Source organism: Lathamus discolor, chromosome 7 (genome assembly GCF_037157495.1).
Source record: "Lathamus discolor isolate bLatDis1 chromosome 7, bLatDis1.hap1, whole genome shotgun sequence".
NCBI classification, from domain to species: Eukaryota; Metazoa; Chordata; class Aves; order Psittaciformes; family Psittacidae; genus Lathamus; species Lathamus discolor.
This window is the reverse complement of record NC_088890.1, coordinates 22,722,468-22,750,377: the sequence shown is the minus strand read 5'-3', so window position 1 is coordinate 22,750,377 and position 27,910 is coordinate 22,722,468. Positions and strand designations below refer to the sequence as shown.

Genomic DNA, 27,910 nt, shown 5'->3' with positions numbered 1-27,910 from the left:
GGGCAGCCTGTTCCAATGCCTGAGCACCCTCTGGGGCAGGAATTGTTCCTCAGCTCCATCTGAACCTGCCCTGGTGCAGCTTGAGGCCGGTTCCTCTTGTCCCATCCCTTGTTCCTTGGGAGCAGAGCCCAGCCCCTCCTGGCTCCATCCTCCTGTCAGGCACTTGTAGGGAGCCATCAGGTCCCCCCTGAGCCTTCTCTTCTCCAGACTGAACCCCCCAGGTCCCTCAGCCGTTCCCCATCACACTTGGGCTCCAGGCCCTGCACCAGCTCTGTTCCTTTCTCTGGTCCCACTCCAGCATAGGAGATAAGGACTTGGCAGATGAAAGTACTTAAGTACACAGGCCCTTAAACACCCCTGGGACTACAACTGTACTTTCCTCCGCAGTGTGAGGTGCTGGGCAAAGGAAAGAAAAACACTCCCTGTATCCAGCCGCTCAGTACGTGAAAAGACAAAGGGCTCTCTGGGGAAAGAACTACAGAATTGTCTGGCAATGGGTAACAACATTATTGTATATGCTGTGCTCCCAACAAGCTGCATCACCTTCTCACTTCAAGGAGGTGGAGTGGTTCAAGAGGGAGTTCTGGTATGAGGGGCTGTACATATAAAACTGTGGGATTAAAGGACAGAGGTAAAACATGTCTGGATAAGTAACTAGGATTAATGGTAAGAAAGAAGGTCTGGAGCTGGTAACAGAGCAACAAGGGCAACAAGCAGTAGCTGGGTCTCATGCTGTTTCAGAAGGACTAGAAAGGGATGAGGATGAAGTTGCCTGAATAAATCATGTAAATGGAAGACAGCCCACCATGAAAAAGTACAGAGGGAGCAGTGTTAGCAAGTGCAAACGTAGCTGGTGATATGCAAGGAAATACAGAGGTCATGAGACCTTTCCAAACAAAGTAAATCAGGAGTTCAGTCACTTCACTCCTTCCACTGTTTTCCAACCTTCTAAATGTTCTTGCAATTTTAATGATATTTTTAAAGTCAAACGAAGCAACCAGTGAACAGCATCAGGCTGCTTAAAGTCAAGCACATGAATGCTGTAAATGACAAAGCAAAGTAGATTGTGAGACTGACAGCTCACGATTATGACAACTATTTGTGATGCCTGTGTGATCACACGGGATGTCTGGGTACATCACCAAGTGTTTTTTCTATTCATTTATTTAAAGCCATCTGGTTTTGTAACATATTCTCTGAAAATCTTTCGTCTGCTCTCAGTGCCAACCCTTGTTGACTAAGGTATCTTTCACTCAATAGGTTTGCTCCCAAAAAAGCCCAATCCTTCTCCCTCAGTGAAGAAAACAGCATGTTTAATGTTTTGCAAGGTTAAAACTTGTTTTTTACTTATTTATATAGGCAAAGAGAGCTTCTCAATAGTACTACAATTGATTAAAATAAATTACCAGCTACTCAGCACGTCAAAGGATGACTGTGAGTAGTATTCAATCAAATGGGAGGGATACAGATGTAAGAATCCCAGCAGTACCCATGCCACAAAATAATTAGGGTATTTCCTAGCACAGAAAACCCTTCTCAGTGCCATTTGGGGTGTCACAGAAGTGCAGCTGATGCTAAAGATTATGATTTGTTCTCAAGTTCCCAGATTTGCATGTTGCTGTAGCAAAACCTCATCTTTTGAATTCCTAATAACACAAAGCTTCTTCCAGGGAAAATAATGCATAATACATGAAGTATTAAGAATGATAATTGGAACTTCTCAGCTGTAAAGACCGTGCAAAAATCTTGCATTAGATCCATAAGATACGGGTGATTTAGATGATAATGTCTGTGCTATAAACTGGGGGCAAGTCTAGACTTTACTGGTATCAACAGGAGTACAAATCAAGTGTGTACATTTGTGACTTAACTCAGATCATCAAATAGGACGTAAAAGGCAGTCTGCAAACTTGAGAGATGCAAATATATTACCAATATTAGAACAGAAAGTGAAGGTAAGCTAAGGAAATACCTTTAATTGCTTTGCAAGCCTGAATTTTGAGTGAACTGTCACTGAATCATGAAGTAAATCAGGCTGTCCAGGCCTAGTTTAGATCTAATACTGACGTTGATTTTATATCAACAAATACTACTTTGGGACTAACGGAAATTATTTCCCATGTGTACTTCAGAATAGGCTCCAGTGAACAGTCCTCCAAGAGATCTGTACTATCAATACGCTGTCACCAACACCCAAAGTAGATACACAGAGGAAAGCACTAAAATTCCCAGGAGAAGAACTAGCAGGGAAAGAAAATACAATTTTCTGATTTCCATTTACAGCCTAAAATAGCCTGTCTGCTGGGAGCAGTAGTTCTTTGGAAAGACAGTGATTATGAAGACTATGGTCTTATGTACTTTTCACCAGTGTTGCAGCATACTACATACTCACAGGGTACTTTTAGTCACAGATTCTGTCAGGCAGAAATGCAGTGGAGTTAATCACATGTAGCAAATTAAACAAAAGCAATAAAGCTTCTAGGCTTGGGGGATTGCAGCCACTGAATGTTTTGTTACCTTTCCTAGGCAACCTTTCCAAGATTGCATATGGGGACAGTAAAGGCAAAGGGCAATGGTGGCTTTTTTTAACCTGGGTCAAACAACCTACATATGTATTTGCAGCTAATAGACTGAAGCAGGCTGAGAAATCTGACTATATTTAGATTATATTAAAAATTAAAGCTCCTTTGGAACAGGTTTCCTAGAAAGGTGGTGGATGCACCATCCCTGCAGACACTCAAGGCCAGGATGGATGTGGTTCTGGCAACCTGATCTAGTTGAAGATGTCCCTGCTCATTGCAGGGGGTTGGACTAGATAAGCTTTGGAGGTCCCTTCCAACCCAAACTATTCTATGATTCTAAGTTAGTCTACCAAGGTATCAGCTGTCCTGTGACAAATGCTTGTCAGGCAATAAGCTATTTTGTGTCCCCAGCTCCTGCCCCAGGGGCAGGCAGGTTATGCAGAAAGAGCTCCTAAAGCACAAGAAAGCTGGGTAGAACATCCACTAGCACTGGACTGGTATTGCTATCCAAAATCATTTCAAGCAGTCTCAAGTCTAACGTGGATTTGCAGTGTGGGAGTGAAGGTATAAAGGGCAGGAATTATCAACACAGCTCAACTGGATACAGATATCCTCACCCTGTACCTTAATGGGTTGATGAAATAGCTCCTGAACATCATCTGCAGCATGTCCTTCCTATGTTGAAAAGGTTGCCTAGACCATTCTTGCAGAAATACACTGTTTTTCCATTGTTCCCTTCAGTGGACATGGAATTGGATGCTGGAGAGGAACTCTTTATCAGGGGCTATAGTGACAGGAGAAGGGGGAATGGGTTTAAACTTAAGTAGGGGAAGTTCAAGATAGATATAAGGAAGAAGCTCTTCCCTGTGAGGGTGCCGAGGCGCTGGCACAGGGTGCCCAGAGAAGCTGTGGCTGCCCCATCCCTGGCAGTGCTCAAGGCCAGGTTGGACACAGGGGCTTGGAGCAAGCTGCTCCAGTGGAAAGGGTCCCTGCCCGTGGCAGGGGTTGGGACTGGATGATCTTAAGGTCCTTTCCAACCCAAACCTGTCTGGGATTCTATGAAATGTATCAGTCCTGGTAGTTTTCTCTCTAAAAAAAAAAACCTCACAAAAATAGTAGGATTTTATAACCAATGTTTCAATTATATCAAGCTCACTCAGCTCACTGTAACTACAGTAATACAATAGAATTACAGCAATCAGCATTTATGGGAACAAACATGTCACTGTTTTACATGTAAACTATTCTTCCATTAGTTCAAAGTAGCTCGTAAAACCTTTCACTATGGTTAAAATCTGGAGTAATGGAGTAATCATTCACACAAAGCTTGTGCTGTTATGCTTATTTCTGTCATTAGCATTTGAAGGTTTTTGTGAAGTAAAGCAGTAGTGATCAAGTGGACTCTCTCGCATCTGCTGTGCCTTTGAAAGATAGCATGTGCCTGCTCAGGAATTAAATTAGGAATTAAATATTGAATCAAGAATACACGTGTAAGGAATTATGGAGTTCTGAATGCTGAACTCACATCCAACATGTCACAGGCATAAACAGAACACGCTACCATCACCCCCTATCCCAAGCAGAAGATAACTCCTCCAGCATCCCAGTGTGGCATCCCAAAGCCTTAGACCAGAAGGTGGCTGCCTTCCTCCCCAAAGTGAGGAAGAAGAGGCAAAAGGTGGTTTTAGGAGATAGATGCCCTAATTGGACTTTGAATTCTTCCAAGAGGGAAGTAAATCACCAATCACTTTGTTACTGTGTACTGCAAGATGGGTTGGTGGAGATGCTTTTTACACAAGACCACAACTCAAAGGTTGAAAAGATACACTGAGTTTAAGAATGATTATGTGTCTCTTCTGGAAAGGCAAATCGTTTACTCTTTGATGGGAAGATGCAAAGAGGATTATGATGGCAATATCCTTCCTCAGGCAGGTTTTTGGTTGCTTTTTTTTTTTTTCTGGCAAGGAGATCTTTCCTAATAAATAACCGCTCTTTCTTACAAGCTAGCCTTTGTCAGTGACCACAGAATTGCATAGACACAAAATATATTTTATCTGCCCAAAACAGCTCACAGACATTGACTATCATTTTGTTTTCTTTACTGGGTAACAGGAGGAAAATAGCTTTTAAATTAGATGTTGAACCATTTCCAGAATGGCAATATAAGATACTGAATCAATCATTCTTCATACAGTTACCTCCTACTCCACAAGCTCCTGCTACCATAAAAAGTGGTTGTTGCCAACTGATCTGAGTGAATAATTTTCAGTTTCATATTTGTTAGAGGAATTTTTCCTTGTCTTCTTTTACTTGTCCATGAGCAGATTGATTTTCTTGATTTTTTTCTTCCAAAAACATGTGCTGTAATCACTCTGCAAGTAATTCTTGCTGTAAATCATTTGTTAGCAATTGGTTGTGAGAAGTCTTTAAACACTTGTCCGAATTTTGTTCGTTCGATAGGAACATGACTCACATTGTGCCTGTTTCTGTAAATATGACATCAAAAGAGATAGTTTTGGGTATTCTGCCTGAGAACAATCCCACTTCTGAACCTAGAAAACACACATAGAAAGCACATTTATTTGGAAATCATTTAAGACTTAGGGCTGCACATTCACTGAGATGCTACACTACATGTAAACTACATGCATCGGTAATTTTCATGCTAATGAGGAGACAGCTTTCCCAGCCCTAAGGAGAACATTATTTTACCCACTTCACAACTTGAATCTGCTCCTCGCCAGAGCTTTTTTTTCATCCCAACCGATCACAATTTCTGTCTCACAAAACACCCTGTGAGAGATGAGGCTTTCAACAGCATATAAAGTGGTATGGTTCCAAATTATGACTGAAACGATGCACAAGTTCACCATTTAAAAATTATGTGATTCCCAGAAACAATGAAAGGGTTCCCCTGGTTATTGTATCTTAATGAAAAATACGAATTATCCAAACACTAGCTGAAGAGTCTGATCCCAACCCTGCTACAGTCGTAGAATCACAGAATCACAGAATGGGTTGGGTTGGAAAGGTCATTAAAGCTCATCCAGTTCTAACCCCCTGCCATGAGCAGGGACACCTTCCACTGGAGCAGGTTGCTCCAAGCCCCTGTGTCCAACCTGGCCTTGAGCACTGCCAGGGATGGGGCAGCCACAGCTTCTCTGGGCACCCTGTGCCAGCGCCCTCAGCACCCTCACAGGGAAGAGCTTCTGCCTAAGAGCTCACCTCAGTCTCCATCCTCTGGCAGGTTAAAGCCATTCCCTTTGTCCTCTCCTTGCAGGCCCTTGTCCAAAGCCCCTCTCCAGTTTTCTTCTTGACCCCCTCTTCCAGTCAGTGGAAAGCCTTCATTTCTCAGTTTCCTGTATGGAGGAAACTGCCCTTCTCAGACTAAAATACCTTCTCAGGTAAAATATCATCTTTTCAGATAAAAGTGTAAAAGAACGATTGCACTGTTCAGAGACATCTGCATACTTTACCATGTGTCCTCTTAAAAGGTGTTAGAATAACTCTGCAATATTGAAAATGAGGTAGAAGCCAACTCAAATACCCAGTGCCACCATACACCAGAGTTACAATTTCAAATCCAAGTCTTGCAGTTGGCCTTAAATACTGTGTGTGAAATATAGGCCTTGGCTCTTGTTGTTATGCAGTGGGAATACTTTGCTGGTATTTCAGATAATGTAAAAAGTTGCTGCAACTGTCACTCAGACACTTTATGATGTTAAGTAGAAAAAATAGAAATGAAAACATAATGAAATTCATGGATGATGATGTCTGTGATTATAAGTGGAACGCATATTTGTGTCTCTTCCATTTTTCCTTTGCAGCAGGTCCACACTATGAAAACCTTGAAAAACAGTTTAAAAAAAAGAAATCAGTATAGATATAATGAAGACTGCAAGTCATGAACAAGTGCACATTTTTTCAGAGATGAATTTTGCAAATGGAATTTATATTTTTCTCTCAAATTTCTGAAATGATTTTTAAGTTTGTCAGTGCAGAAAATACTTAATGTACTGTATTAATGTTTTTCAGCTGCATCACAGAAACACAATCACAGACTCTCAGACTGGTTTGGGATGGAAGGGACCTTAAAGCTCATCCAGTTCCAACCCCTGCCACGGGCAGGGACCCCTTCCACTAGAGTAGCTTGCTCCAAGCCCCTGTGTCCAACCTGGCCTTGAGCACTGCCAGGGATAGGGCAGCCACAGCTTCTCTGGGCACCCTGTGCCAGAGCCTCAGCACCCTCACAGGGAAAAGTCATCTGAGATGGACTGAATTTTAACACTTGGTGCCCATAAATAACTCTTGGGATAATTTAGTCTGCTACAGAAATAAGTTGTTGATGCTGAGCTTCAAAGTTCTCTGAGCCCAACTTTCAAACAAGCAGTTTAGGGTTCTCTACCAAACAGCATTTAAAGCCAACTGCAAGACTTGGATTTGAAACTGTAACTCCACATGCCAAATCCATCCCAGCCACAGGAACAGGAGTGCCATGGCCACCTTCCCAGCTCCAGGCAATGCTCCTGAGGTGGCTGATGCCAACTGTGAGGGTGCAGCTGTAATGCAGAGAGCGAAAGCCCTGTAAGACATACAGATGAGGTAATTCTTTTGTGTTAATTTGCATCTCATTTCTGTGAGGTAGCTGTACACAGCCGACATAGGAACTGAAAATCAATAGAGCCTGATTCATGCTGGCCTTTCTGAGCAACAATGGGTTTTATGCTCGACTCATAAATCAAGCTCCTGAGGACAAGAAAATTACTATGAACCTGAACAATACCAACAAACACTTGGAAGAGCTCCCTACTTCTTCTTCCACCTGGAGCAGAACAGACAGCTCTTAGGTTGTTTCGATATATGCCAAAGTTAAATTTTACATCTTCAGCAACAGCAAATAAATCCACGTTTCTGTTAAGTTACTCAACCAATACAGTGTAGTATCCACTCTCTAGAAAGGTCTGTGTTTTCCCCTTGGAGTGGGTAATACTACATGCATCAGTTTAAAGGCTGGTACTACCATTTTAGAGACAAGGCACAGCAATTCCTGCATCAAGAGATGTGTGTCGTATTCGTCTTCCTGCTAGACATGAATCTCAACTATAACAGAAACTTAATTTAGTTTTACTTACAATTCAGCTGAACCATGTAAAATGTGACTCGAAAGTGCACTTTTCACCATCAACTGGTATTTTTTCCCAGTGCCTATGTTATGCAACTTCATATTTGTTGTTCGGCTCCTAACAGAGTTTTAGGGCAAAGAAATGGTGATGTGCTGGCATATAATTTTCTAAACATTTGTAAGAATAGAGATTCTTTCCATGCATTCTTTTACCTGTCATTATTATAGAGACCTACAACGTTATCCATGAGAGGACAGTGTTCAAGGCCAGGCTGGACAGGGCTTTGAGCAACCTGCTCTAGTGGAAGGTATTCCTGCCCATGGCAGGCGGTTGGAACTGGATAAGCTTTAAGGTCCCTTCCACCTCTATGCTGTGACTCTGATTCTATGAATAGCCAGAAACCACAGCAATCATTTAAATAACAGCACTATGCACAGGTTCATGCATAGTTTCATACCTGTGGCTCACTTCCACCTACAACAGAATGAAACACTTCATTAAACTCCATTGATGGAGTTTAACAGTTTTGCATTTCTGGACCAAGTGATGCAAAATAACACAAAATACACTGTACACCACATACTCTTACTCTATAGAGCAGGTTTAATCTGTCTAATTATACCACAACTGCCCGGCAAATACCATGTAAATACATTGCAATTGCATGTTCCTGTAGCTTACTTGTTAATTATGCATTGTTACTAACAAGTTCAACAATGAATTATCATAGTGCTTTCAGCATTTCGGTTCTTGCAAAGCTCCTAGGCTGTGTAGGAATGGAATTAATATTATTAAATGCTTGCTTTTGTTGATTTCTCTTTGGAATGGGGAAGTGAAACAATCCACCTCTCATGTCCAGAGACCTATTAGCCTATAGTTTAAGAGAGTATTTCTTACTGGTATAGCAGAGGTATGCTGCTTGCAATGCAACAGGACACTTTTACCAGTAAGGAAATCTGGACTAATTAACAAAAAAGCCCATAATTTCCATTAATAAATCACTTCTAAATTCCATTTAGTAATCCTCCTAAGCAAATGCTGTATCTAAGATCACTGGCACTTTCACACAATGGAACTCACACTGTTTTCCTGACCCAATATTTAATCTTGCACAAGCTAAAAATGAGAGAAAAACCTCATTTCACTGATGTCACTACCAAAACTTCTATTGATTTCAGTGAGGGCAGGGCTGTAACCAGACAGCTTACTTGTAAATGGGTTCTTGAAATAGCTTATCGTATGTCAGAAATACATCACCATGTAAGGCCATTTCATAGTCCGTGCTAGCTCTACGAACCACGCTGCCGTATTTTAGACTACAACTTATAACTTTTAATAGGTATTTTAACAGTATTCAATAAAATACAATTAGCCTTTCTATTAACATTGCTCTTCTCCAAAGTGAAGGTTCCCTTTAAGTTATGACTCCATAATGGTTGTTTGGTCAACCATTTATACCAACTTTTACAACCCATGTTGAATCACCTTGGGTTTTCTTTTAGATTTTTTCCCAGTTTCATTAGGAGGCGCATGTGTTAGTCTTTAGGTACTGCAGGATAGGTACAAGCAGAAACAAAATAGCCAGCTGTTGTTAGCTTACACAAATCTTAACTATGGACTAAAAACCCTGCTGACGTTGGCCATGCACAAATGCAGATGAAAATGGTGACCACAGGGCACTGAAGGAACACACTGGGGATTAACCAGACACATGGAGAAGTGGGAGAAGACGGAAGGAAGGAGACAGAAGTGTTGCTTGTGCTGACAGGTAATGCTGCTGCATCTGTGCACAAGACAGGAAAACAAAGTTCTTCTGACAGCGTCTTGAGGATGATCAGATGATAGCTTCGTGGATGAAATGAAGTCCTGGCCGCAGAGAAAATTCTGGGATTATCACCTGTTGGAGAGATGAGTCTGTAATTTTCTAGTGAAAAAGGTGGCTGGGGAGGTGGGTCAAGGAGGGTATTGGGAATGCAAAGAGCAGTAACAAATGTTATGGATGTAAGTGATAAGATCATCAGAGCCTAGTTCAAAGCTTTATTTTTCAGTTAGGATAGAAAAAGATGTATCTTAAATGCTATTTCTGTCATGGAGAAATAACTGTAGAGTGTACATGTAATCTGTGTACAGGCTGACCCATAGTGTAACCTCTGCAGAAGGTAAGACCCTGGATGGGAATGACAAAAAAAGCAATGTGATCAGAGTGCTTATAGAATCTGGGAAATAAATCAATGGGACAAGCTTGGAAAAGACTCTAACCACCCCCATCCCCCATCCTGTTTTAATGTACTGATCTTGAACAGGTAATTCCACTGTCAAAGAATGCCAGAGACATGGGCTCAGTTCTGGTGTTGAGAGAAGAAAAGAATGTCCAGGAATGACAGGGGAATTCGTGTTTGTGAGAGAGGCTCCTTAATGACCAAGTGTGGAGGAAGCAGGGAATGAGAGCAGGAGTACTTACTAGGGAGGTAGAGAAAGAATGAGGATGATGTTCCAGTCTGTTTTGAAAGACCAAATAGAACAGAGAGAGTCTGACATACAAAAGTAAGGCTGCATTTTAGCAGAATAGCTGGCAATGCTCACAGTAAGTTTTAAGGTTAAAGACAAGAGTAAGCGAAGGGACAAGAAGTGGCTTAAAGAAGTCAAACATGAACCAGGATGGGATGAGATGACTGCAGCAGTGCATGACATGTTGGAGTATTCTATCATCCACCATGCTCTTTAATTGTGGTGTAACACTGGCAGTAATTTCTACAAGAAGTATATTCTTCTTGAAGATCCTTGGCTCTTTAGTGGGAAAATAGCTTCAGATGCAGAATGACTTGTTGATTTCAATGGGTTTATATTTATATGCCATAAACTGGCTTTAAGTAAAAGGGTGCTGTATGTTTCCAGTACTCTAAGACTAGCAGTATAATTGAGGCTTATTAGCCCAGCTGCTGAAGCTGACAGTGTCTTTGAAGATGGTATCCTTGTCCCGATGGAATTAACTTGTTCTCCTTCACTCATTTCACTCCCTCCTCAATCCTGTCCTGGAGCCTGAAGAAATGTTTGTAGGTTCTCCTAGAAAAGAGACACCTTTGAAAGACAAAGGGAATGTGAATGATCTTTCTTCACTCCTAGGGTCTGATGTTGTTCTTCCTTAAATCTGCAGTGAGATTCCTGCTATCTTTAGTGGTACCAGGCATGGTGTGACCAGGCCAGATGTAAGCTTGAAACACTCCCAGTGAAAAAGGCCTAAGTATACTGAACTGGGGAGATAGTAATTAATAACTATTTAGGAGAACATAGTAATTAATAACTATTTAGGAGAACATGGTTCCCTTGAAAGGCTAATTATTCTGAGAGTTACCCACTGAAAAAAAGGTCTAATGAATGAGAGAACAAATTAAAAATGAAGAGTATCTCCTAAAAGCAGACAGCAGAACACTGCCTTCAAGAGGACAGCCACCAATTAAAAAATGTCAACAACTCAAGTGGTAGCAACTTCAAAAGGGAAATCTTGTCCTCGTTTTATATGCGTTCTTCATGAGCAACATCAAGCGGTGTAACATACTAATAGCTAGTAACACTCAGGATAAGATTCACTAATTTACTAACTGAATAATTTAATGCATATCAAAGGAATGATTTTCTCATCTCATTCTTTTTTTAGATCTAACACTAAGCTGGGTATTATGAAGCAGATGAAACTGCACAGATTACAAGTAATCACTGGAACAGCCATTTTAGAATTGGATTTGGGTTTTTTCTGTTGGATGTCTCTTTTTGATAGAAGGAATCACATACCCTTTTTTATTGTTATAATTCAGATTTAAAAAATATGGAAAGTATCTTTGTGGACTTGTGATGTTTTGCTAAGAAGTGTGTTTTGCGGAGACAGATCTGTTATGATGTTACACTTTGGTGGGATGCAGGTAAGACCCTCTCTCATGAGATTCCTCCCTGCGGTACCACGTCCAGCTCTGGGACAACAGCACCAGAGGGACGTGGAGCTGTTGAAGCGAGCCCAGAGGAGGCCACAGAGATGCTTCGAGGGCTGGAGCAGCTCTGCTCTGGAGCCAGGCTGAGAGAGCTGGGCTGGGGCAGCCTGGAGAAGAGAAGGCTCCTGAAGGGGAGACCTGAGAGCAGCTCCAGTGCCTAAAGGGGCTGCAGGAAACCTGGAGAGGGGCTTGGGACAAGGGCCTGTAGGGACAGGACAAGGGGAATGGCTTGAACCTGCCAGAGGGGAGACTGAGATGAGCTCTTAGGCAGAAGCTCTTCCCTGTGAGGGTGATGGGACACTGGCACAGGGTGCCCAGAGATGCTGTGGCTCCCCCATCCCTGGCAGTGTTCAAGGCCAGGCTGGACAGGGCTTGGAGCAAGCTGCTCTAGTGGAAGGTGCCCCTGCCCGTGGCAGGGGTTGGAACTGGATGAGCTTTAAGGTCCCTTCCAACACAAACCAGTCCGTGGTTCTGTGACTCTAAACTGAAAATGCAGGACTGCAGAGACAGATCTGTCATCCACCTGCCCCATGGTGAAAGATTGGTTTGATTCCAATGCAGAATAAAAGCCAAATGTTAATTTTTTAATTGCAAAAGAAATTTTCCACACTCCAAAATGCCAGACTAGGTATTGAAAAATGAAGAAAAGCTACATGGCAAGGACATTTTTTGTTTAATGTGATTTTTAGAAGTCTATTTACAGACTTCAACTACATTTAAGCAGTATTTTGCCTTTGCTACTATTGCACACTAGGTAGCCCACTACCATCTGCTAAAATACTTCAAGAATAGGTTACCAGTTAAGGTACCAAACAGAAAACCAGCTCTTCCTTTAGTTCGTGTGTCACAGTCAGAAAGCCCAGAGCGACTCCAGACTGATAGACAGCCATCTCAACATCTGTTTGGTGGCAGAGTGAAGCAGAGTGCCCCAGGGTCAACACCAGGCTGATACCGTTCAGTGTCTTCACTGATGACCTTGATGATGATACAGAATGCAGAAATAGCAGATCTGAAGATGACATCAAATTAAGAGTTGCTGACATGCCAAATACTAACTTTTGTGGAGGGATCTTCAGGAACATGGGATCTGACCAAACAGATCAAAATGTATATAGTCCCACATCTTGGGCAGAGTAACGCCATGTACCAGGAGAGGCTGGGAACTGCCTGGCTGAGCAGCAGCCCTGCCAGAGAGGACTTGGAGGTTACAGGGAATGTCAGGTCAAATGGGAGCCAATGGTGTGCCTATTGCCAAGGGGGCAAACTGTACATTGGCCTGCTTTTGAAGAAGGGTGTCTGGCAGGTTGAGGAAACGCATTATCCCTGTCTCCTCTGAGCTAGTAATGTCACACCTGGAATACTCTGTGTGGCTTTTGCCCCCCCCACGTCAAGAGGACATTCAGAAATGGAAAGGGAAGGTAGAGGAGGGCTACTGGGATGGCTAGGAACAGTCAACATGCTTCAGGAGATCAGGGAGGCTGTGGCTTTTCATTCTGGTGCAGGGGGGCCTAAGGGGTGATCTAATAGCAAGCTTCAATCATGTGAATGGGAGCTGGAAAGAAGACAGGGCCAAGCTCTTTGTGACAGATGGCTTAGTAAAGGGCAGTGGCCACACACACAGCAGCCTGGGAGGTTCAGACTGGCCATTAGGAAAAACTGCTTCCCTAGGAGGCTCCTGCAGTAAGGAAGAAGTTACTCAAAGGGGGCAACCAAGATTTGCCTAGGTAAAATCACAGGAGACCTGCCCCAGTGTTGGTGAGAGTCCTGCTTTGAGTGGAAGGCAGGAGGTGATCTCGGGGTCCCTTCTAACCAATATTTCTAGGATGTAACTCATATTTAAGCCTGTGGCGTTATCAAAACCTCACCTACATTATGTTAACTAAATTGAAGTTCACTCATTAGTAAATGACAGAATCACAGACTGTTTTGTGCCTGAAGGGACTTTAAAGCTCATCCAGTTCCAACCCCTCTGCCCCAGACAGGGACACCTTCCACTGGAGCAGCTTGCTCCAAGCCCTGTCCAACCTGGCCTTGGACAACCGCCAGGGATGGGGCACCCTGTGCCAGCCCCACAGCACCCTCACAGGGAAGAGCTTCTGCCTAAGAGCTCCTCTCAGTCTCCCCTCGGGCAGGTTAAAGCCATTCCCCTTGGCCTGTCCCTACAGGCCCTTGTCCCAAGGCCCTCTCTAGGTTTCCTGCAGCCCCTTTAGGCACTGGAGCTGCTCTAAGGTCTTCCCTTAAGGAGCCTACTCCTCTCCAGGCTGACTCAGCCCAGCTCTCTCAGCCTGGCTCCATAGCAGAGCTGCTCCAGCCCTTGAAGCATCACTGTGGCCTGTGCACCTTACATGGAGATAAAACCTACATGAATTTCCTGACTTTCCTTTATACCGCCCAACATTCTGCATAGACTTATATTTCCTTTCTGAAATAAACTCCCAATCCTTTCAAATTCTGCATATATGTGGCATCAAAGCATTTGGGGGAATTTTTCAGTCCATTTATATGCAGCTCTCTGGTGACAGAGACATGTAGTGCAAGCAGTGAAGATGTCCAGCTTCTCCGGACAGTAACTGCTGCAGTTCTTTGCTGAAAGTACTGATCACTGGGGAAACTGAGCCTCAAATACCAAAAGACCTCTCTGTAATCACCTACTGTTTTGCAGAGGGAAATGGGATCCCTCTACTAAGAAGGATCTGAGATTTATTTTTAACTTCAAACTTTCCTATGCATCCTAAAAAAAAAAAGGCTGAATAAATCTATTTTCCTACAGGAGGAGATGACAAGAGAAAGAAATAGTCTGATACATTTTAGCTTAAGAAGAGAGGCTGTCACAGTGTTGCATCCCATGCCAAAGAACATCTTTTCCCCAGTACTGTTGGCTGGGCCAACATATTTTCCAGAATTTTTGCACCAAACTGAGAGTTCTCCAATGTGATGCTTCTGGGAACTAAGATTACTCTTCCTCTTCCAGTACTGGGATTAAGGAGTACGGAAGGTAGTCTGCATCGTAGTGATATTGTAATGATTACTCTGAAAGAGAAAAATATCACACATCAGTGTTTTCATTCTGCAGCTTGAGACATACCTTTGGGAAGTCAGTTTCTGATTACGTGTTTGGGCAAACGATGCCTTATCTGCAAGCTTTTTTGATGTATCATCCTGATCTGGTAACTTGAATGCCATAACCAGAAATCTTCGTTAATTGTACAGAGTTTTATGTCAGCGTAGTCCAAAACATATTCTTCAAACTATGAGCCCCATGAAGTCTGCTTGAGAAGCTGGAGATGTTCTGTCTCTGTTAGAGGAATCACATAAATTTTATGTAATAACAAGAATCCCCAACTAAGGTAATCTCAGACTCCCGGATATCACATATTTCTGTTTCCTAAAAATAAAACTCACTAAGTACATGAACTGGTACTGTAAACACAAGGGCAAATAAAAGGTTTCCACTGTTGCTGGACTCCTCCTCCCACTTGATTCCAGCAGTCAGCAAAAGTACTTATTCAGGATTAAGTTACAGTAAAGAATTGTTGACCCTGGTGTAACTGAGAGCACAGATAAAGTCAAGTCAAAGGGGTTTGCTTCAGCTCGAGATATTTCAAATGGAGCCTCCACATTTGTTTGGATCATAATGAAACCATACAGAAAACAGTTGTTAAAAACCAAAATCCAGAGTCTATACAAGCTTCTCCAGAAGTATTTTTTATTGAAATGTTCACAGCTGAGTTATCATTATTTATTTCTCATTTGGGCTGCATTCTAAATGCTGTATGTTAACAAACTTAGACCACTTAATGCCAAGTGCTTTACACGTTTCTCTTACTGAAATTTCATGAAAGAAAGAATCACATTACATAAGCGATCCCAATACAGAAAACAGCCTCTCAGAGAACCTGGGTAAAACCCAGGCACCCCTGCAGTAACCAGTGAAATTGCCACTGATCTCACTGGAGACAGGATTTTAATCTATAGGTCTTTGCTGCATATGGGTAACAAAAAATTATCTTGTTACTTATGTATCAAGTTATTTAAGAAACTTAGATCTTAATGAAGTCTACGCTATCATTACCCTTACTGGACAAAATGAAGTGCTACTTCAGAGTGCAATAGTGTCCAGTTTTGAGTATGTGTGTAACTGCTGGAATACGCAGTAGATGCCAGTGTAGATAAGCTTCTAGCCTGTAGACAGGGGTAGGCATTTGCTCGAATAATCTGCAGTTTCACTGCAGAATTTGAGCATAGCATTGACTGTACTGAGCTCTGGGAGAAATGTGAACTGTTAGCATTTAGGGCTTCTCCTTACTGTGATATGTTCAGTAATAAGTTACAGGTCATTAGGAGATGGAAAGTGGCATAAAAATTAAGCAGATTTTAAACAACTTTTATGATCATTAATATCAGACCAGGCATAACCATTTACCTTTATTTAATTAGGAGACATTTTTCACCTGTGTGAAGCACACTGAAGTAGGCTGGTTCTGTCATTCTCCCTCTCACACGGTGTTTTTGCAGCAGTTTTCTGTTCCACAACTCAGCCATGCAGGGCTGTGGGGTTTGATGGTTGATTTCTCTAGCAAAAGGAAAAGATGAATTAGGGCTGCTCTAGGACAGCACTGGTCAGGAACAAGACAAGCAGGAGTGGTTTGAAATGGGATTTGTTCTGTAGGACATTATTATCTTCCAGTTGCAGAAATGGTAGAGTTCTCTGAATGCTGCTCATCAACATCAGTGCAAAGGTATTTTCCTAATTTTTTGAAAGTTACTAAGATGTTAACCTAGTTATCAGATCATCACAGCCTGTGAACCATTTAGAGAAATGCAGATTTTTATTTACAAGGCGATTGACCCTAAATAAGTCAGTCTGGTGCTGCTTAAGCAGCTTAAGCAACCGTAAATCAGGATGTAAGTCACACAAACTTTACCTGAGGTGTTCAGATGAAAACAGAGGTACGAAATTGTTTATGATCAGACTTGACAATATAAATTCGATTTGAAATAGGCTTAACTGTTTTAAAAATAAAACTTCATATTCTTTCCAATAGCTCCAGTCCTTAAGCTATTAAATCCTGCAGTGCCTATCCCGTGCCTGACTTTCTGATTTGGTTCTGAGATTACTATTAATAGACCAGAAGTGGGGGAAAGAAGTTAAATAAAGAAGTGAAAATACCTCATTCTGCAAGCCCCCGCGTTTGTTTATTTGCTTTCTTTATTTTGGAGAAGCATCTTCAGAAGTTGAGTTTTCTGGTGGGGATGAATCTTTCCCTTTGGTGACTCTGGACCATCCATCCCTCGTCGCCTCCCCCCAGTCCCGGCTGGGGTTGCTAAGCGACATGTTCTTCTCTTCTGTACTTTAGCAGAGAGGAACAGATCAAAGACACCCACAGTCCTGAATTATTTTATAAATTAATTTAAAGAGACACTCTCCCGTGCTGTATTATGTAGGGGGAGATCAGAAGTTGCTCTATATACTGAGAGTTCCTGGAGGATTAAACTGACGTCTTCTGGAAAATAAGAATGTTCTCATTACTGAGAATTATGCAATATTTACCTTTTTTTTCCTTTCTTTTTCAGAATTAGACTATGAATTCATGCTAAGTAATGTTTCTAGTTTTATGGCAATCAAGACATTGAACGTGGGCCAGGCTGCATGTTTGTACGACTTTCAGCAGTAAGGTTTTCTGTCTGCCAGCGAGGAGCTTGCTGGTTTTTAACTCATTTCATCTCTTGCAAAAGAAAGAGTCGCATTATTCAAAAACTTGTAATTCTCTAAACTTTCAATACTTTCTTGACTTACACTGAAGGCAGGAAAGTCACAGGGTAAATTCAAGTGGTATCTCTTTAAAAGAACAAATGAAGGTAAGAAAGTAATCTGTGTAAATCAGGCAAAAAACCCTAAGACACCAGGATCCTTGGTCCTTTCTGAAATGAATGAAAACCAAATGAAGGATCTTTAATAACAAAACCTGGGAATACATGAGTTTAAATGTTACCTCTCAAAGACAGCACGTAGCTGGCCTCAGCTCAGGCCTGCTAATCTGTGCACACTGGGAGATCAGTCGGAGTGCACTGGCAATTCAGGAGAGCGTTTGCTGAAACAGGAAAGGGAGAACTTAATTGCCCTCGAAACTACTCAGTTTCAAACACTATCAACATTGTAAAAGGAAAACACCCACCATTCAGTAACAAAGTGCAAGAAATTGTGAAGCCTTCCATTTCCCAGGACACCACTGCTGCCCAGCCTGAAGGAAAAGGAGAGGCACACAAATAACATGCTTAGAGCAGTGCCCAAGCACGTGAGACCCAGCCTTTACGCGGTCAGCAGAAGCCCCAGGTCAAACAGGTGCGAAAAAAGGACCTTGACACCCGCACACAGAATCCTTCCCATATGCAAACCTCGTTTTGTCCCAGCTACCTCATCTGCACAACCAAATGTCTCCTCTAATGCAGCTGTGCGGCCTTGCTGACACAAACAGGTGCATCCCATGGGTGCAGGATCACTGTCGTCGGGTGTAAAGCATGCCCAGGTGCAGCACAGAGCTCGCTCTTTGCTCCCACCCTGTGCCTGCAATCCCACATAGACTTGAGGGGAGATTAGTGAAACCTAATGCACTCTGGGGCTGTAAAAGGGTTAATCTCACATAAATCTTAAAAAAAAAAAAAAAAATCAGTGTTAGCATTTATTTACATGCATTTTATTTTCAATGAGAAAACAAACCTGCTTTCTCCTGCATCAGTAAAAGTCTTGTCAGAATTCTAACTGCTTAGCTTTGGCACTTAAAATCCATTGTACTGCAGTTAACCTCTCTTCTCATGAAAGCATATTTTAGAAAAGGCCTTAGGCAGCTTTTCTATTCATTACTAGACACCTATTACATGGGCAAGATGAGCGTGCTGAGGCACTGGCAAACGTTGCCCAGAGAAGCTGTGGCTGCCCCATCCCTGGCAGCGTTCAAGGCCAGGTTGGACACAGGGGCTTGGAGCAAGCTGCTCTAGTGGAAGGTGTCCCTGCCTGTGGCAGGGGTTGGAACTGGATGAGCTTTAAGGTCCTTTCCAAAACAAATCATTCCATGATCCTGTAAAATGTGTGCTTTATTCTCACTGATAGAGCGTTTTATGCACAAATACCTTGTCCACTGCTATGTTGTCAGTGATTAGCAGATCCAGTGTGTTTTGGCTGAATTTCTGAAGGGGAAAACTGTGATTTGCACTCTAAATATTTTTTCTGGAGAATGGATTCCTCAAACAGACTATGGGCATCTTGTACAAAATACAAGTAAACATTCAGAAAGGAATTTAATGCTTCTGGCAGGTATCAAATCACCAGCCGTGGAAACCAAAATCCCCAGGACTGCACCACTGCTCCTCTAAAATATTAACTAAACATTTTAGTTAATATTCATTACAGTATTTTATTAGTATCGGTAGAATTTTGGTTAATGAATGTAAGTTATTTTGAATTCCTGCTCCTCTTATTGCCGGAATGCTGCAAAAACAACTTCTGCAGCTGGCTCACAGGTAGAAGCACTCAGGGCAGAGGTTTGGCCTATGAACAAGGGATGATGTTTGTGGTAAGTGGGAGGCCATTGAAAGACATTGAGAACATTAATAATGTCACTTCATAGAATCATAGCACCATGGAACTGTTTAGGTTGAAGGGACCTAATGCGGTCCCTCATGAGGAATCCATCTCCAGCATCTCATGTACCTACAGTGCTTTGCCTGCTTAAAGCACAACAGTAATTAGTGATCTGGATGTTTCTGAAATGATCAGCAGTGTCGGTTAAATTGTCATTAAAACACAATTAACAGCCCTTTGAACTGAGTGCTGTAGTTCACAACAGCCTAATTGGTGGCTCATGGGCCACATCTGGACAACAGGAGGATTGTCTGCTTTTCCTCCTCTCTAACTGCACCAGCTCAAGGAGCACCTTGTCCCAGGAGCGCAGCCGTGCTCACAAGGACAGACACGCAGAGCCATTCTGTGACTGGAAAGGCACAAAGTGTCCCTTGTGTCCAGCCCACTGTGCTAAAAGCCTGGATTTTGCAAGCTCACTTCATCCTGCGTGCAGACTGGGGCAGGCACAGCCCCACAACTTCATAATTTGCAATTCAAATAAATTTTTTTTTTTTTTTTTTTACTTGACTTTCAGAGTACAGCTTTGTGCAGCAAGAGTTTAGACATGAAATAAAGGCAGCCCATGGTAAAACAAGTTAATTGGGCTGTCTGCAGCTATGGGTGATGCGCTGGTAGACCATGCTGGTGTATGTTCGGGTAAGAGAAAGAATTTAGTTACTGAAGCAGACTGAAAGAGAAGGTGTGGCTTGGATGGCGTTCCAAAACCTGGCATCTGTATCCCCCATTTAGGCAGCTACATCTGTCACTTATGTGCTCGAGATACCTGTGTTAATTGCATAAATGCAAAAAAAAATTACACGTTTTTAAGATGTTAGAAAGATAAATAGCTGCCTCTGAAACGGCCATAGTATAGATTTTTAGCTCCTATGTGCTCTTCAAATGATACCACTTACAAATGCATCATATTTGGTGTTGTGTCTAGCTGTAGTAATGTATTAGTATCTGTCTGTAACACAACTGATGCTCCTGAAAAAAGCACTGTAGAATATACTTTAAATACTGCCTTTTTGTATGTCTTATACAACTCTTCATTAATACCCAGAGAACAGCATGCCACTGTTCCAGGTTTTTGATGAACCAGTCCTCCTGCTCTCCACCAGCTCCTCTTGCCTACTTCCTAATGCCTTTCTTATTTACGTTTTTACTTTTGCAAACTCCAATTTAGAACTGAAAATATTCACGCTTTTGTTTCTTAAATATAATGAAGGGTAGCGAATGGACCTGATGTAATCTGCATACTGTGTGCCCCAGCTAAGTATCCACTGCTCTGAAAGCGCTGCTTGTTCTCTGAAAGGAAGAATTCTTCCAGCCAGCGGCACTTGCCCCCTCCTCTGTGAGGCTGCTTTTCCCATACACTCCCAGGACTCACTGCCAGTCATTTTTTGCCCTAAAAGTTTGCTGGAGCAACATCCCCATTTACCCCATGTCTGTACAGGGCCAAGCTCCAGATGGGTTGGCTTTAAGGTCCCTTCCAACCCAAACCATCCCATGGTTTGGTTGGAATTTTATGATTCTGTAAGATGTGTGTATAAGGAGGAAATTCTTCCCTGTGAGGGTGCTGAGGCGCTGGCACAGGGTGCCCAGAGAAGCTGTGGCTGCCCCATCCCTGGCAGTGCTCAAGGCCAGGTTGGACACAGGGGCTTGGAGCAACCTGCTCTAGCGGAAGATGTCCCTGTCCGTGGCAGGGAATTGGAACTGAATAAGCCTTAAGGTCCCTTCAACCCAAATCAGCCTGTGATCCTATGTCCTATCTACAGGATTTTGGTGTTGGCCTGGCATGTTTTGCTAGTATTTGTCTGGCCTAAAAAAATTATTTTGAAAGCAGCAGATGCCTTTGTGAAATATTGAAAGAGGAATAAAATAGACTGAAAGAGAATATTAACTGGTCAACTGGCCCAACAAAAGTGAAAAAAATGCAACTCTAAAGTGATTGCAAACAAGCAGGCTTGTAATGCCCGCTCAGGAAGAACACGCAGCTCCTTCTATACTTTCATTCTGCAGTCCCTATTCACACAAAGTGCTCACGCAAAGAACATAAATTGCTGCCCATTCAAATATAATAGAGTTCCTAAACCTGCTTTTTTTCAAAACCACAAAATACGCTGTCTCAGGAGGAACAAGAGACCAAGTACTAGAAAACGGGATGTGGGGTTTGTCATAGCCACAACTTTAAGAAGAGGTGCTCCAGGGGAGATGTAAGCAAATGTTAATGATAGGAAAATAATAGTCTACTGGATAACAGACAACCCACCAAAACACAGGCCAACAACTGCAACAGGAGAAAGTATTATAAGTATCTCACAGCAAAATTAAGATGCCAAGTGAAATTCCCAAGTAATAAAAAGACACTGGAAAGAGTCTTTGCTCCACCACTGGTATCATTGCTGGGCTTCTGGATTAACCTCCACTTCACAGAATCATAGAATCATAGAATAGCTAGCGTTAGAAAGGACCTTAAGATCATTCAGTTCCAAACCCCCTGCCATGGGCAGGGATGCCTCACCCTAGACCCACCCAAGACAATACCCCACCCAAGACTGTCCGACCTGGCCTTGAACAGTGCCAGGGATGGAGCACTTACCACTTCTTTGGGCAGCCTGTGTCAGGGCCTCACCACCCTCACAGTAAAGATAGGAAGTAGCTAGAGACCGCATACAGAAAATAGTCCTGAATATGCAAGAATTCAGGTGGATTTAGAAATTTTGGGAAAGACTAACAGGTCTCAAAAGAGTTGAGGGCCTGAAATGTGAGAAAATCTCTGAAGAACTGATCAAGAATCAGTAGCAGTTTATCTTGATAGTAAACACGGATGCATGAAATAAAGCAGCTTACCACAAAATAGCTTTTGACTAAGAGTGAAAAATGTAATGAGGAAGAGCATGCTTTGGGTAATTCTACATTCTGTTGAGGTAAATAAAAAAGCAAATGCCAGTAGGAGGGAGAAAAAACCCGAACTTCTGTATAGTCAACACTGGGCACGTATTTGCATGAGGCAAGTGCAAGGAGAGCAGACTTCCTGAGTGCCAGAATAGCAGCCAGCAGCCCTCTCTTAGATAGATAGGCAAAGAAGTAGGATTTACTCTCAACCGTCACAAAATGTTAAAGGTCCATTAGGCCAGCTGGTAAAGGAGAATGAAAAGACCAAAAAAAAAAAATCAGCAGACTGCAGTTTCAAGGGACTCCAGTGTACACTGGCACAGGGTGCCCAGAGAAGCTGTGGCTGCCCCATCCCTGGCAGTGTTCAAGGCCAGTCTGGAAAGGGCTTGGAGCAACCTCATCTAGTGGAAGGTGTCCCTGCCCATGGCAGGGGTTGTATGAGCTTTAAGGTTCCTTCCAACCCAAACCAGTCTGTGATTCTGTGATTCTTGTACATCTCTTACTGTCTTCACTAACCACCTTCAGATTCAAACTAGTAGCTTAAGCTAAAAGAAACAAAGAGCTTGAGAAAGGCACAAATTCTACATGGCCAATCCAAGAACAGCAGATTAAGATTCCTCAAGGCAATCCATCACCAAAGTTCACAGTGGCCAGTGGGAAAGTGCAGAACATTTTCCTCCACAGCACCAGCCTCCTGCACAAGGTCCATGCTGTAGCAGAGTGGATATATACAGAGTCAACAGAAAAGGCTTAATACCAGCAAAAAAATGCAAGTCATATTCACCAGGTATCGCTGCAACTATTTCTTACAATTTTCAAGTAAGCTGGAATCTTAGTGTGGGGGAAGGTTTGATGGGTGAGAACAGAGCAGCTGAAACTAAAAATTTCAGCAAAGTCTTCTTTGCAGAGAGAATGCTTTACAAAAGAAACCGTGAAAATTTGTATTACCCAATTTTTGCTGGAGGAACAATATAAGAAAAAATGAACTGCTAGCAATAAATCTAAGCTGAGCAGTCACCTACGGGTTCTGCAACCTTATGTCTTGCAGAAAGCTGGAAATGAAAGAAGTTCCAGAAATAGAGTGAAACTCCTCGAAGAACTGATGCTGATGGAGACTGATAAGCACGTGACTCAGGTGTCTCCCAAAGGAACATTTTACTGTCCTAAAAGGAAAATGTGATGCCATAGGTATCACAGATATTTGTAAAAAGTTATTGTATGCTAAAGCAAGATGGTGTTTCTAGGTATTTTGGAAAGCTGGGAGATACCTGAACATGGAAATCCTTTAGTTGTATAAATTTTGTTTACATAGTTTTACATTTGATTTACATAGTTTAATTGCACCAACCAAACATACAAGAGAGGTGGATGTCTCACCCAGTAGTAAGTGCTATGATACAAAATCAGAGCAAGGCTACAAGTGACAGATTTTGTCCCCACAATTTTTTTTGCACTTCAGTAAGTTTTTTTTCAATTTCTTCTATTTTGGTAACTATTTTAGCCTGAGTGGCAGCCATGCCTCAGCTGTGAGCTAATACATGAAAGGAAATCACTTGTGATAACATACATCTTGAGGATGAAGGTAAGTCAGCCCGCAGAAGTGTCCCAGTCTAATTTTCCTGGTTTTATATAAATCCCATGAAGATTCTGCAAGCTTCTGTAAGCAAAATGTTTAATAAGTAGGTGTGCAAGCAATACAGCATGAGAGAACCAAGGGTCAGTTTTATTGCCTTGTGCTATCTACCCCCACTACAGTCAAATGTTCTAGATGACAGGGAATGGAAATAATAGCTAACAGCAGAATTATGTTGTAACAGCAGAATCAGGGACTTTTATTTGCAAATGTCCGTATTTAAATGTAATACTGAAGTAATATAAAACTTATTTCACTTTGAGCACTGAAATAAGAATGCAGAAAAGTACCTTGCCCACAGGACCATCCCATGGCCATTTGCAGACCTGATGGTGAAAAGGAGGACTGTGAGTTTTGCTCCTACAGCAGCAAGAACTGGGAAGTTTTGCGACAGTAGCTCCACAGCGAGACACCAGAGTGAGAAAGGACGAGAAATATGAAGGGAAATCATTTAAGATAAGTGTTTTCCACGGTTAACGTATGTATCCATTCCCAGGCAAATCTAGCTATCGAGGTTACCATGGCTAGCCCATTCAACAGCTTATAACCATATTCATCTCACAGTGGGACCAAGTTTCGTTACTAGAGGAATCGAGACTAAAATGATAACATTCATCTCCACATTCTTGCCCTGACATGGTTATTCATTATAAGTTCTTCCTAATGACTGTTCAGTTCCTTCCTTCTAGGGAGCCACCCCTAATTCTCTTATTCTATTCAAGTTGGATAATGACTCACTGACTTTAATATTAATCCTTATTAACTCTTCCCGTGCACAATCAACATCTGCTAACAGTGCGACGTGCAGTGTCTCACTGCTGAGACAGCAAGGTTCTCACTACTGAGACAGCAAGGTCCTCACTGCCTTTTCCTCCACTGCATTTTCTTACAGGCAGAAAACCTAGAGATTCCTGTAGGTTTCCTGCAGCTGGCAGATGAAAAAATACCTTGTCTTCATACCTGTGGTGAAAGGCTCTTTAAGTCTACCTTAGTCTACCTCTTTCCCAGTTTGTTTTCCATAAATTACACTTCTTTTCCATCGCTTTCTTGTCTGGCCAAAGTTTTAGTTGCATCAAGACAGCTATTTGTATCAAGCAACTTCCTGAAGCACCTTGTTTCCCTGTCTGTTTAACTCCCTCCTCTCACAGAGGAGAGGAAGGGTCTTGTTTGTGGATGGACACATAAGCCTGGCAGCTTTCAGTTCTGCTGTGTCTGCCCAACACCATGGGAAGTGTTAGGCTGCTAAGAGCCAGGCTTCTGGTAGCAGATGTTTTTGTCTTTCCTTCTTAATCAACAACAAACCAAACCCAACAAAACAAGTAAACTTAGGAGATATTTTATACCTGATAAGCCATTGCTAAGGCGACTGAACCTAAATATCCTGTGAGACAATGACTCAAGTATTGAATTCTCCTTCAATCAGCTATTTCTCGATTCTTAAGACTAATTAGAATGGCCTGTCTGGTTTCTGATCAAACCTTGTACTGTTTGGCAGAGCACTGAACACATGTAGGCATGTCTGACCACCTGCACTTCATGTATGCTGGCACTTGTTCTTTTGACCAAATCTCGGCACGTTTTGGTATCTTTGGAATTCTGAAGTTCCTTCTTGATCCTCTTTCCTTCTAGTAGCACCATTGGTCTGCTACCATGTTTTGTGTGTCTCAAAGTTTTCTACAGCATTTTATTATTTTGATGTTATCACAACGTGCCTGCTTTTACAGGAAAAATAAGGAAGTCCAAGGGAAAAATAGTTTGGAAAGAGATCAGGCTACTTACTTTGGAAACCACACTCTCAGATCACGACAAAAATAGATTTCTAGGAATAAATGTGTATTTCTCATTGACTATTACCGTAGCTTTTACAGTAGTCTTTATTTTACCATCCTTCTGCTATACCAGACGGTCTTGGATACGAACATCCAGGGAGCGACCCAGCACTAGCACTGCACTGCCTGTAAGGAACCAGCCCACTCCCTGAGAAACAGCTCTTCCCCAGTGGGAATACTGTAGGTGCCAATCCTGCCTGCCTGTAATCTCATAAATATTACATTCCCCCCACCCCAGTCAATACAATATTAATGAGAATATACAATATGTGCAGCTTGACATTTGCTTGATATCTGCAAGGCACAGGACAACTAAGTTGCTGTGTTATTATTCTAAGGCAAAAGGCCATCAAAATCCCAGACTGGTTTGTGTTGAAGGGACCTTAAAGCTCACCTAGCTCCAACCCCTGTCACAGGCAGGGGCACCTTCCACTGGAGCAGCTTGCTCCAAGCCCCTGTGTCCAACCTGGCCTTGAGCACTGCCAGGGATGGGGCAGCCACAGCTTCTCTGGGCACCCTGTGCCAGCGCCTCAGCACCCTCACAGGGAAGAGCTTCTGCCTAAGAGCTCACCTCAGTCTCCCCTCGGGCAGGTTAAAGCCATTCCCCTTGTCCTGTCCCTACAGGCCCTTGTCCCAAGCCCCTCTCCAGGTTTCCTGCAGCCCCTTTAGGCACTGGAGCTGCTCTCAGGTTTCCCCTTCAGGAGCCTTCTCTTCTCCAGGCGGAACCAGCCCATCTGGAAGTTTTACCGGCAGCTATAAATACACAGTTGCGGGCGAGGCGAGAAAAGCCTCTAATTATTATTTGTAAGTAACGGCCACGCTGCCGTTCTCTCGGAGGGGAAGGCTCTGTGGCCCAGCAAAGCGCCCAGGCAGCCCGAGGCCGGAGGGCGGGGAACCCTGCAGCATCCCGCGTCAGGGCCCAACCGAGCTGTAAACGGCAGCGCGGCCACTGCTCGCTGCGGTCTAGACCCCACAGAAGACCAACGGGGGCCCGCGACGCCGCTTCCTCGCAGCCAGCCCGCCATGGCGGCGGCCGCTCTGCCCCGGCCCGGGCCCCAGCAGCAGCAGAGCCGACGAGGACGTTGCTGCCCGAGGACTCGCGGCGCGGCGCGGCCCGCCGGCCCCCGCAGGCAGGGCGGGGAAGGCGCACAGCGCTGCCCCGGCCAGGCCCAACTCGCCGGGCCCGTCCCGAGCGGCCTCCCCCCGCACCCCCCCCTTCCTCGCCAGCCGCTTCCGCCCGCGCTCCCGCGCATGCCCGGGTTATGCAACGGCCGCGGCGGGCGGGTCGCGCCGCAGCCGCAGGGCCGAGCCGCGGGGCCGCGGGGGCGGCGGGCCCCGGGACGGCGGCGGGGCGGCGCTGGGGGCGCGCTCCCGCCACCCTCCCGCCCTCCGCCGGCGGCCGCGCGCGCGCCCCGCGCCATCTGTGAGTGGCAGCGGCGGCCGCCGCCAAGTCCCGCCCGTTCCGCTCTCCCTGCCGCAGGCGGCGGCGGCGGCGGGTTGGCTTCCTGCGCGCGGTGCCGCTCCCCCTCCCCCCGGCAGTCGGAGCCGCAGCGGCAGCAGCCCGGATCCCCGAGCCATGGCTCTGTGAGAGCAGCACATGGCGGCCGCGGCAGCCATGAGCCCCCCACTAATCCATACAACTCCCCCCTGAACAGCCACCGACGGCAGCCAGCGCTCCCACCCGGCTCCACCGCTCCCACCGCCCACCCGCAACTACAGCCGCCACCGCGCCGCCCGGCCCGAGCCCAGATCCCGCCGCCGCCGCCGCCGCTGCTGCCGCCCCCGGGCCCCCGCTCGCTCGCCCGCCGACGCCGCCGCCCGGTCCTCACCATGGGAGTGCAGGGTTTCCAGGACTACATCGAGAAGCACTGCCCCAGCGCCGTCGTGCCCGTCGAGCTGCAGAAGCTGGCGCGGGGCAGCCTCGTGGGTGGGGGCCGCCAGCGGCCCCCCCAGACCCCGCTGCGCCTCCTCATCGACGCCGACAACTGCCTGCACCGGCTCTACGGCGGCTTCTACACGGACTGGGTGAGCGGCGGGCAGTGGAACCACATGCTGGGCTACCTGGCGGCCCTGGCCAAGGCCTGCTTCAACGGCAACATCGAGCTCTTCGTCTTCTTCAACGGCGCCCTGGAGAAGGCCCGGCTGCACGAGTGGGTGAAGCGCCAGGGCAACGAGCGCCAGACGGCGCAGCAGATCGTCAGCCACGTCCAGAACAAGGGCACCCCGCCGCCCAAGGTCTGGTTCCTGCCGCCCGTCTGCATGGCGCACTGCATCCGCCTGGCCCTCATCCGCTTCCACATCAAG

General features: G+C 44.3%; 1 protein-coding gene and 1 long non-coding RNA gene across 6 annotated transcripts in view; one reads left to right on the top strand and one right to left on the bottom strand.

The window, feature by feature from the left end:
- Window positions 1-3,638: 3,638 nt before the first annotated feature.
- LOC136018491 (uncharacterized) lies at window positions 3,639-27,665 on the bottom strand. 3 transcript variants are annotated; one of them, XR_010614441.1, is made up of 6 exons: window positions 27,436-27,665; window positions 17,805-17,870; window positions 16,799-17,720; window positions 16,052-16,201; window positions 14,714-14,923; window positions 3,639-5,074 (listed from the first exon to the last, which is right to left on the bottom strand). It is a non-coding gene; the product is annotated as an uncharacterized LOC136018491 (long non-coding RNA). The 3 variants fall into 3 exon arrangements; XR_010614439.1 differs by lacking the exon at window positions 17,805-17,870 and adding an exon at window positions 5,748-6,369; XR_010614440.1 differs by lacking the exon at window positions 3,639-5,074 and adding an exon at window positions 8,231-9,542.
- The window catches only part of FAM120A (family with sequence similarity 120 member A), a 55,126-nt gene continuing 54,240 nt past the window's right edge, over window positions 27,025-27,910 (top strand). The window contains exon 1 of one of the 3 annotated variants that reach the window (XM_065687709.1): window positions 27,025-27,910. In XM_065687709.1, the coding sequence (XP_065543781.1) occupies window positions 27,437-27,910 (474 nt within the window). In that variant the 5' untranslated portion in view covers window positions 27,025-27,436. The other 2 variants (XM_065687708.1, XM_065687707.1) reach the window with 2 other exon arrangements.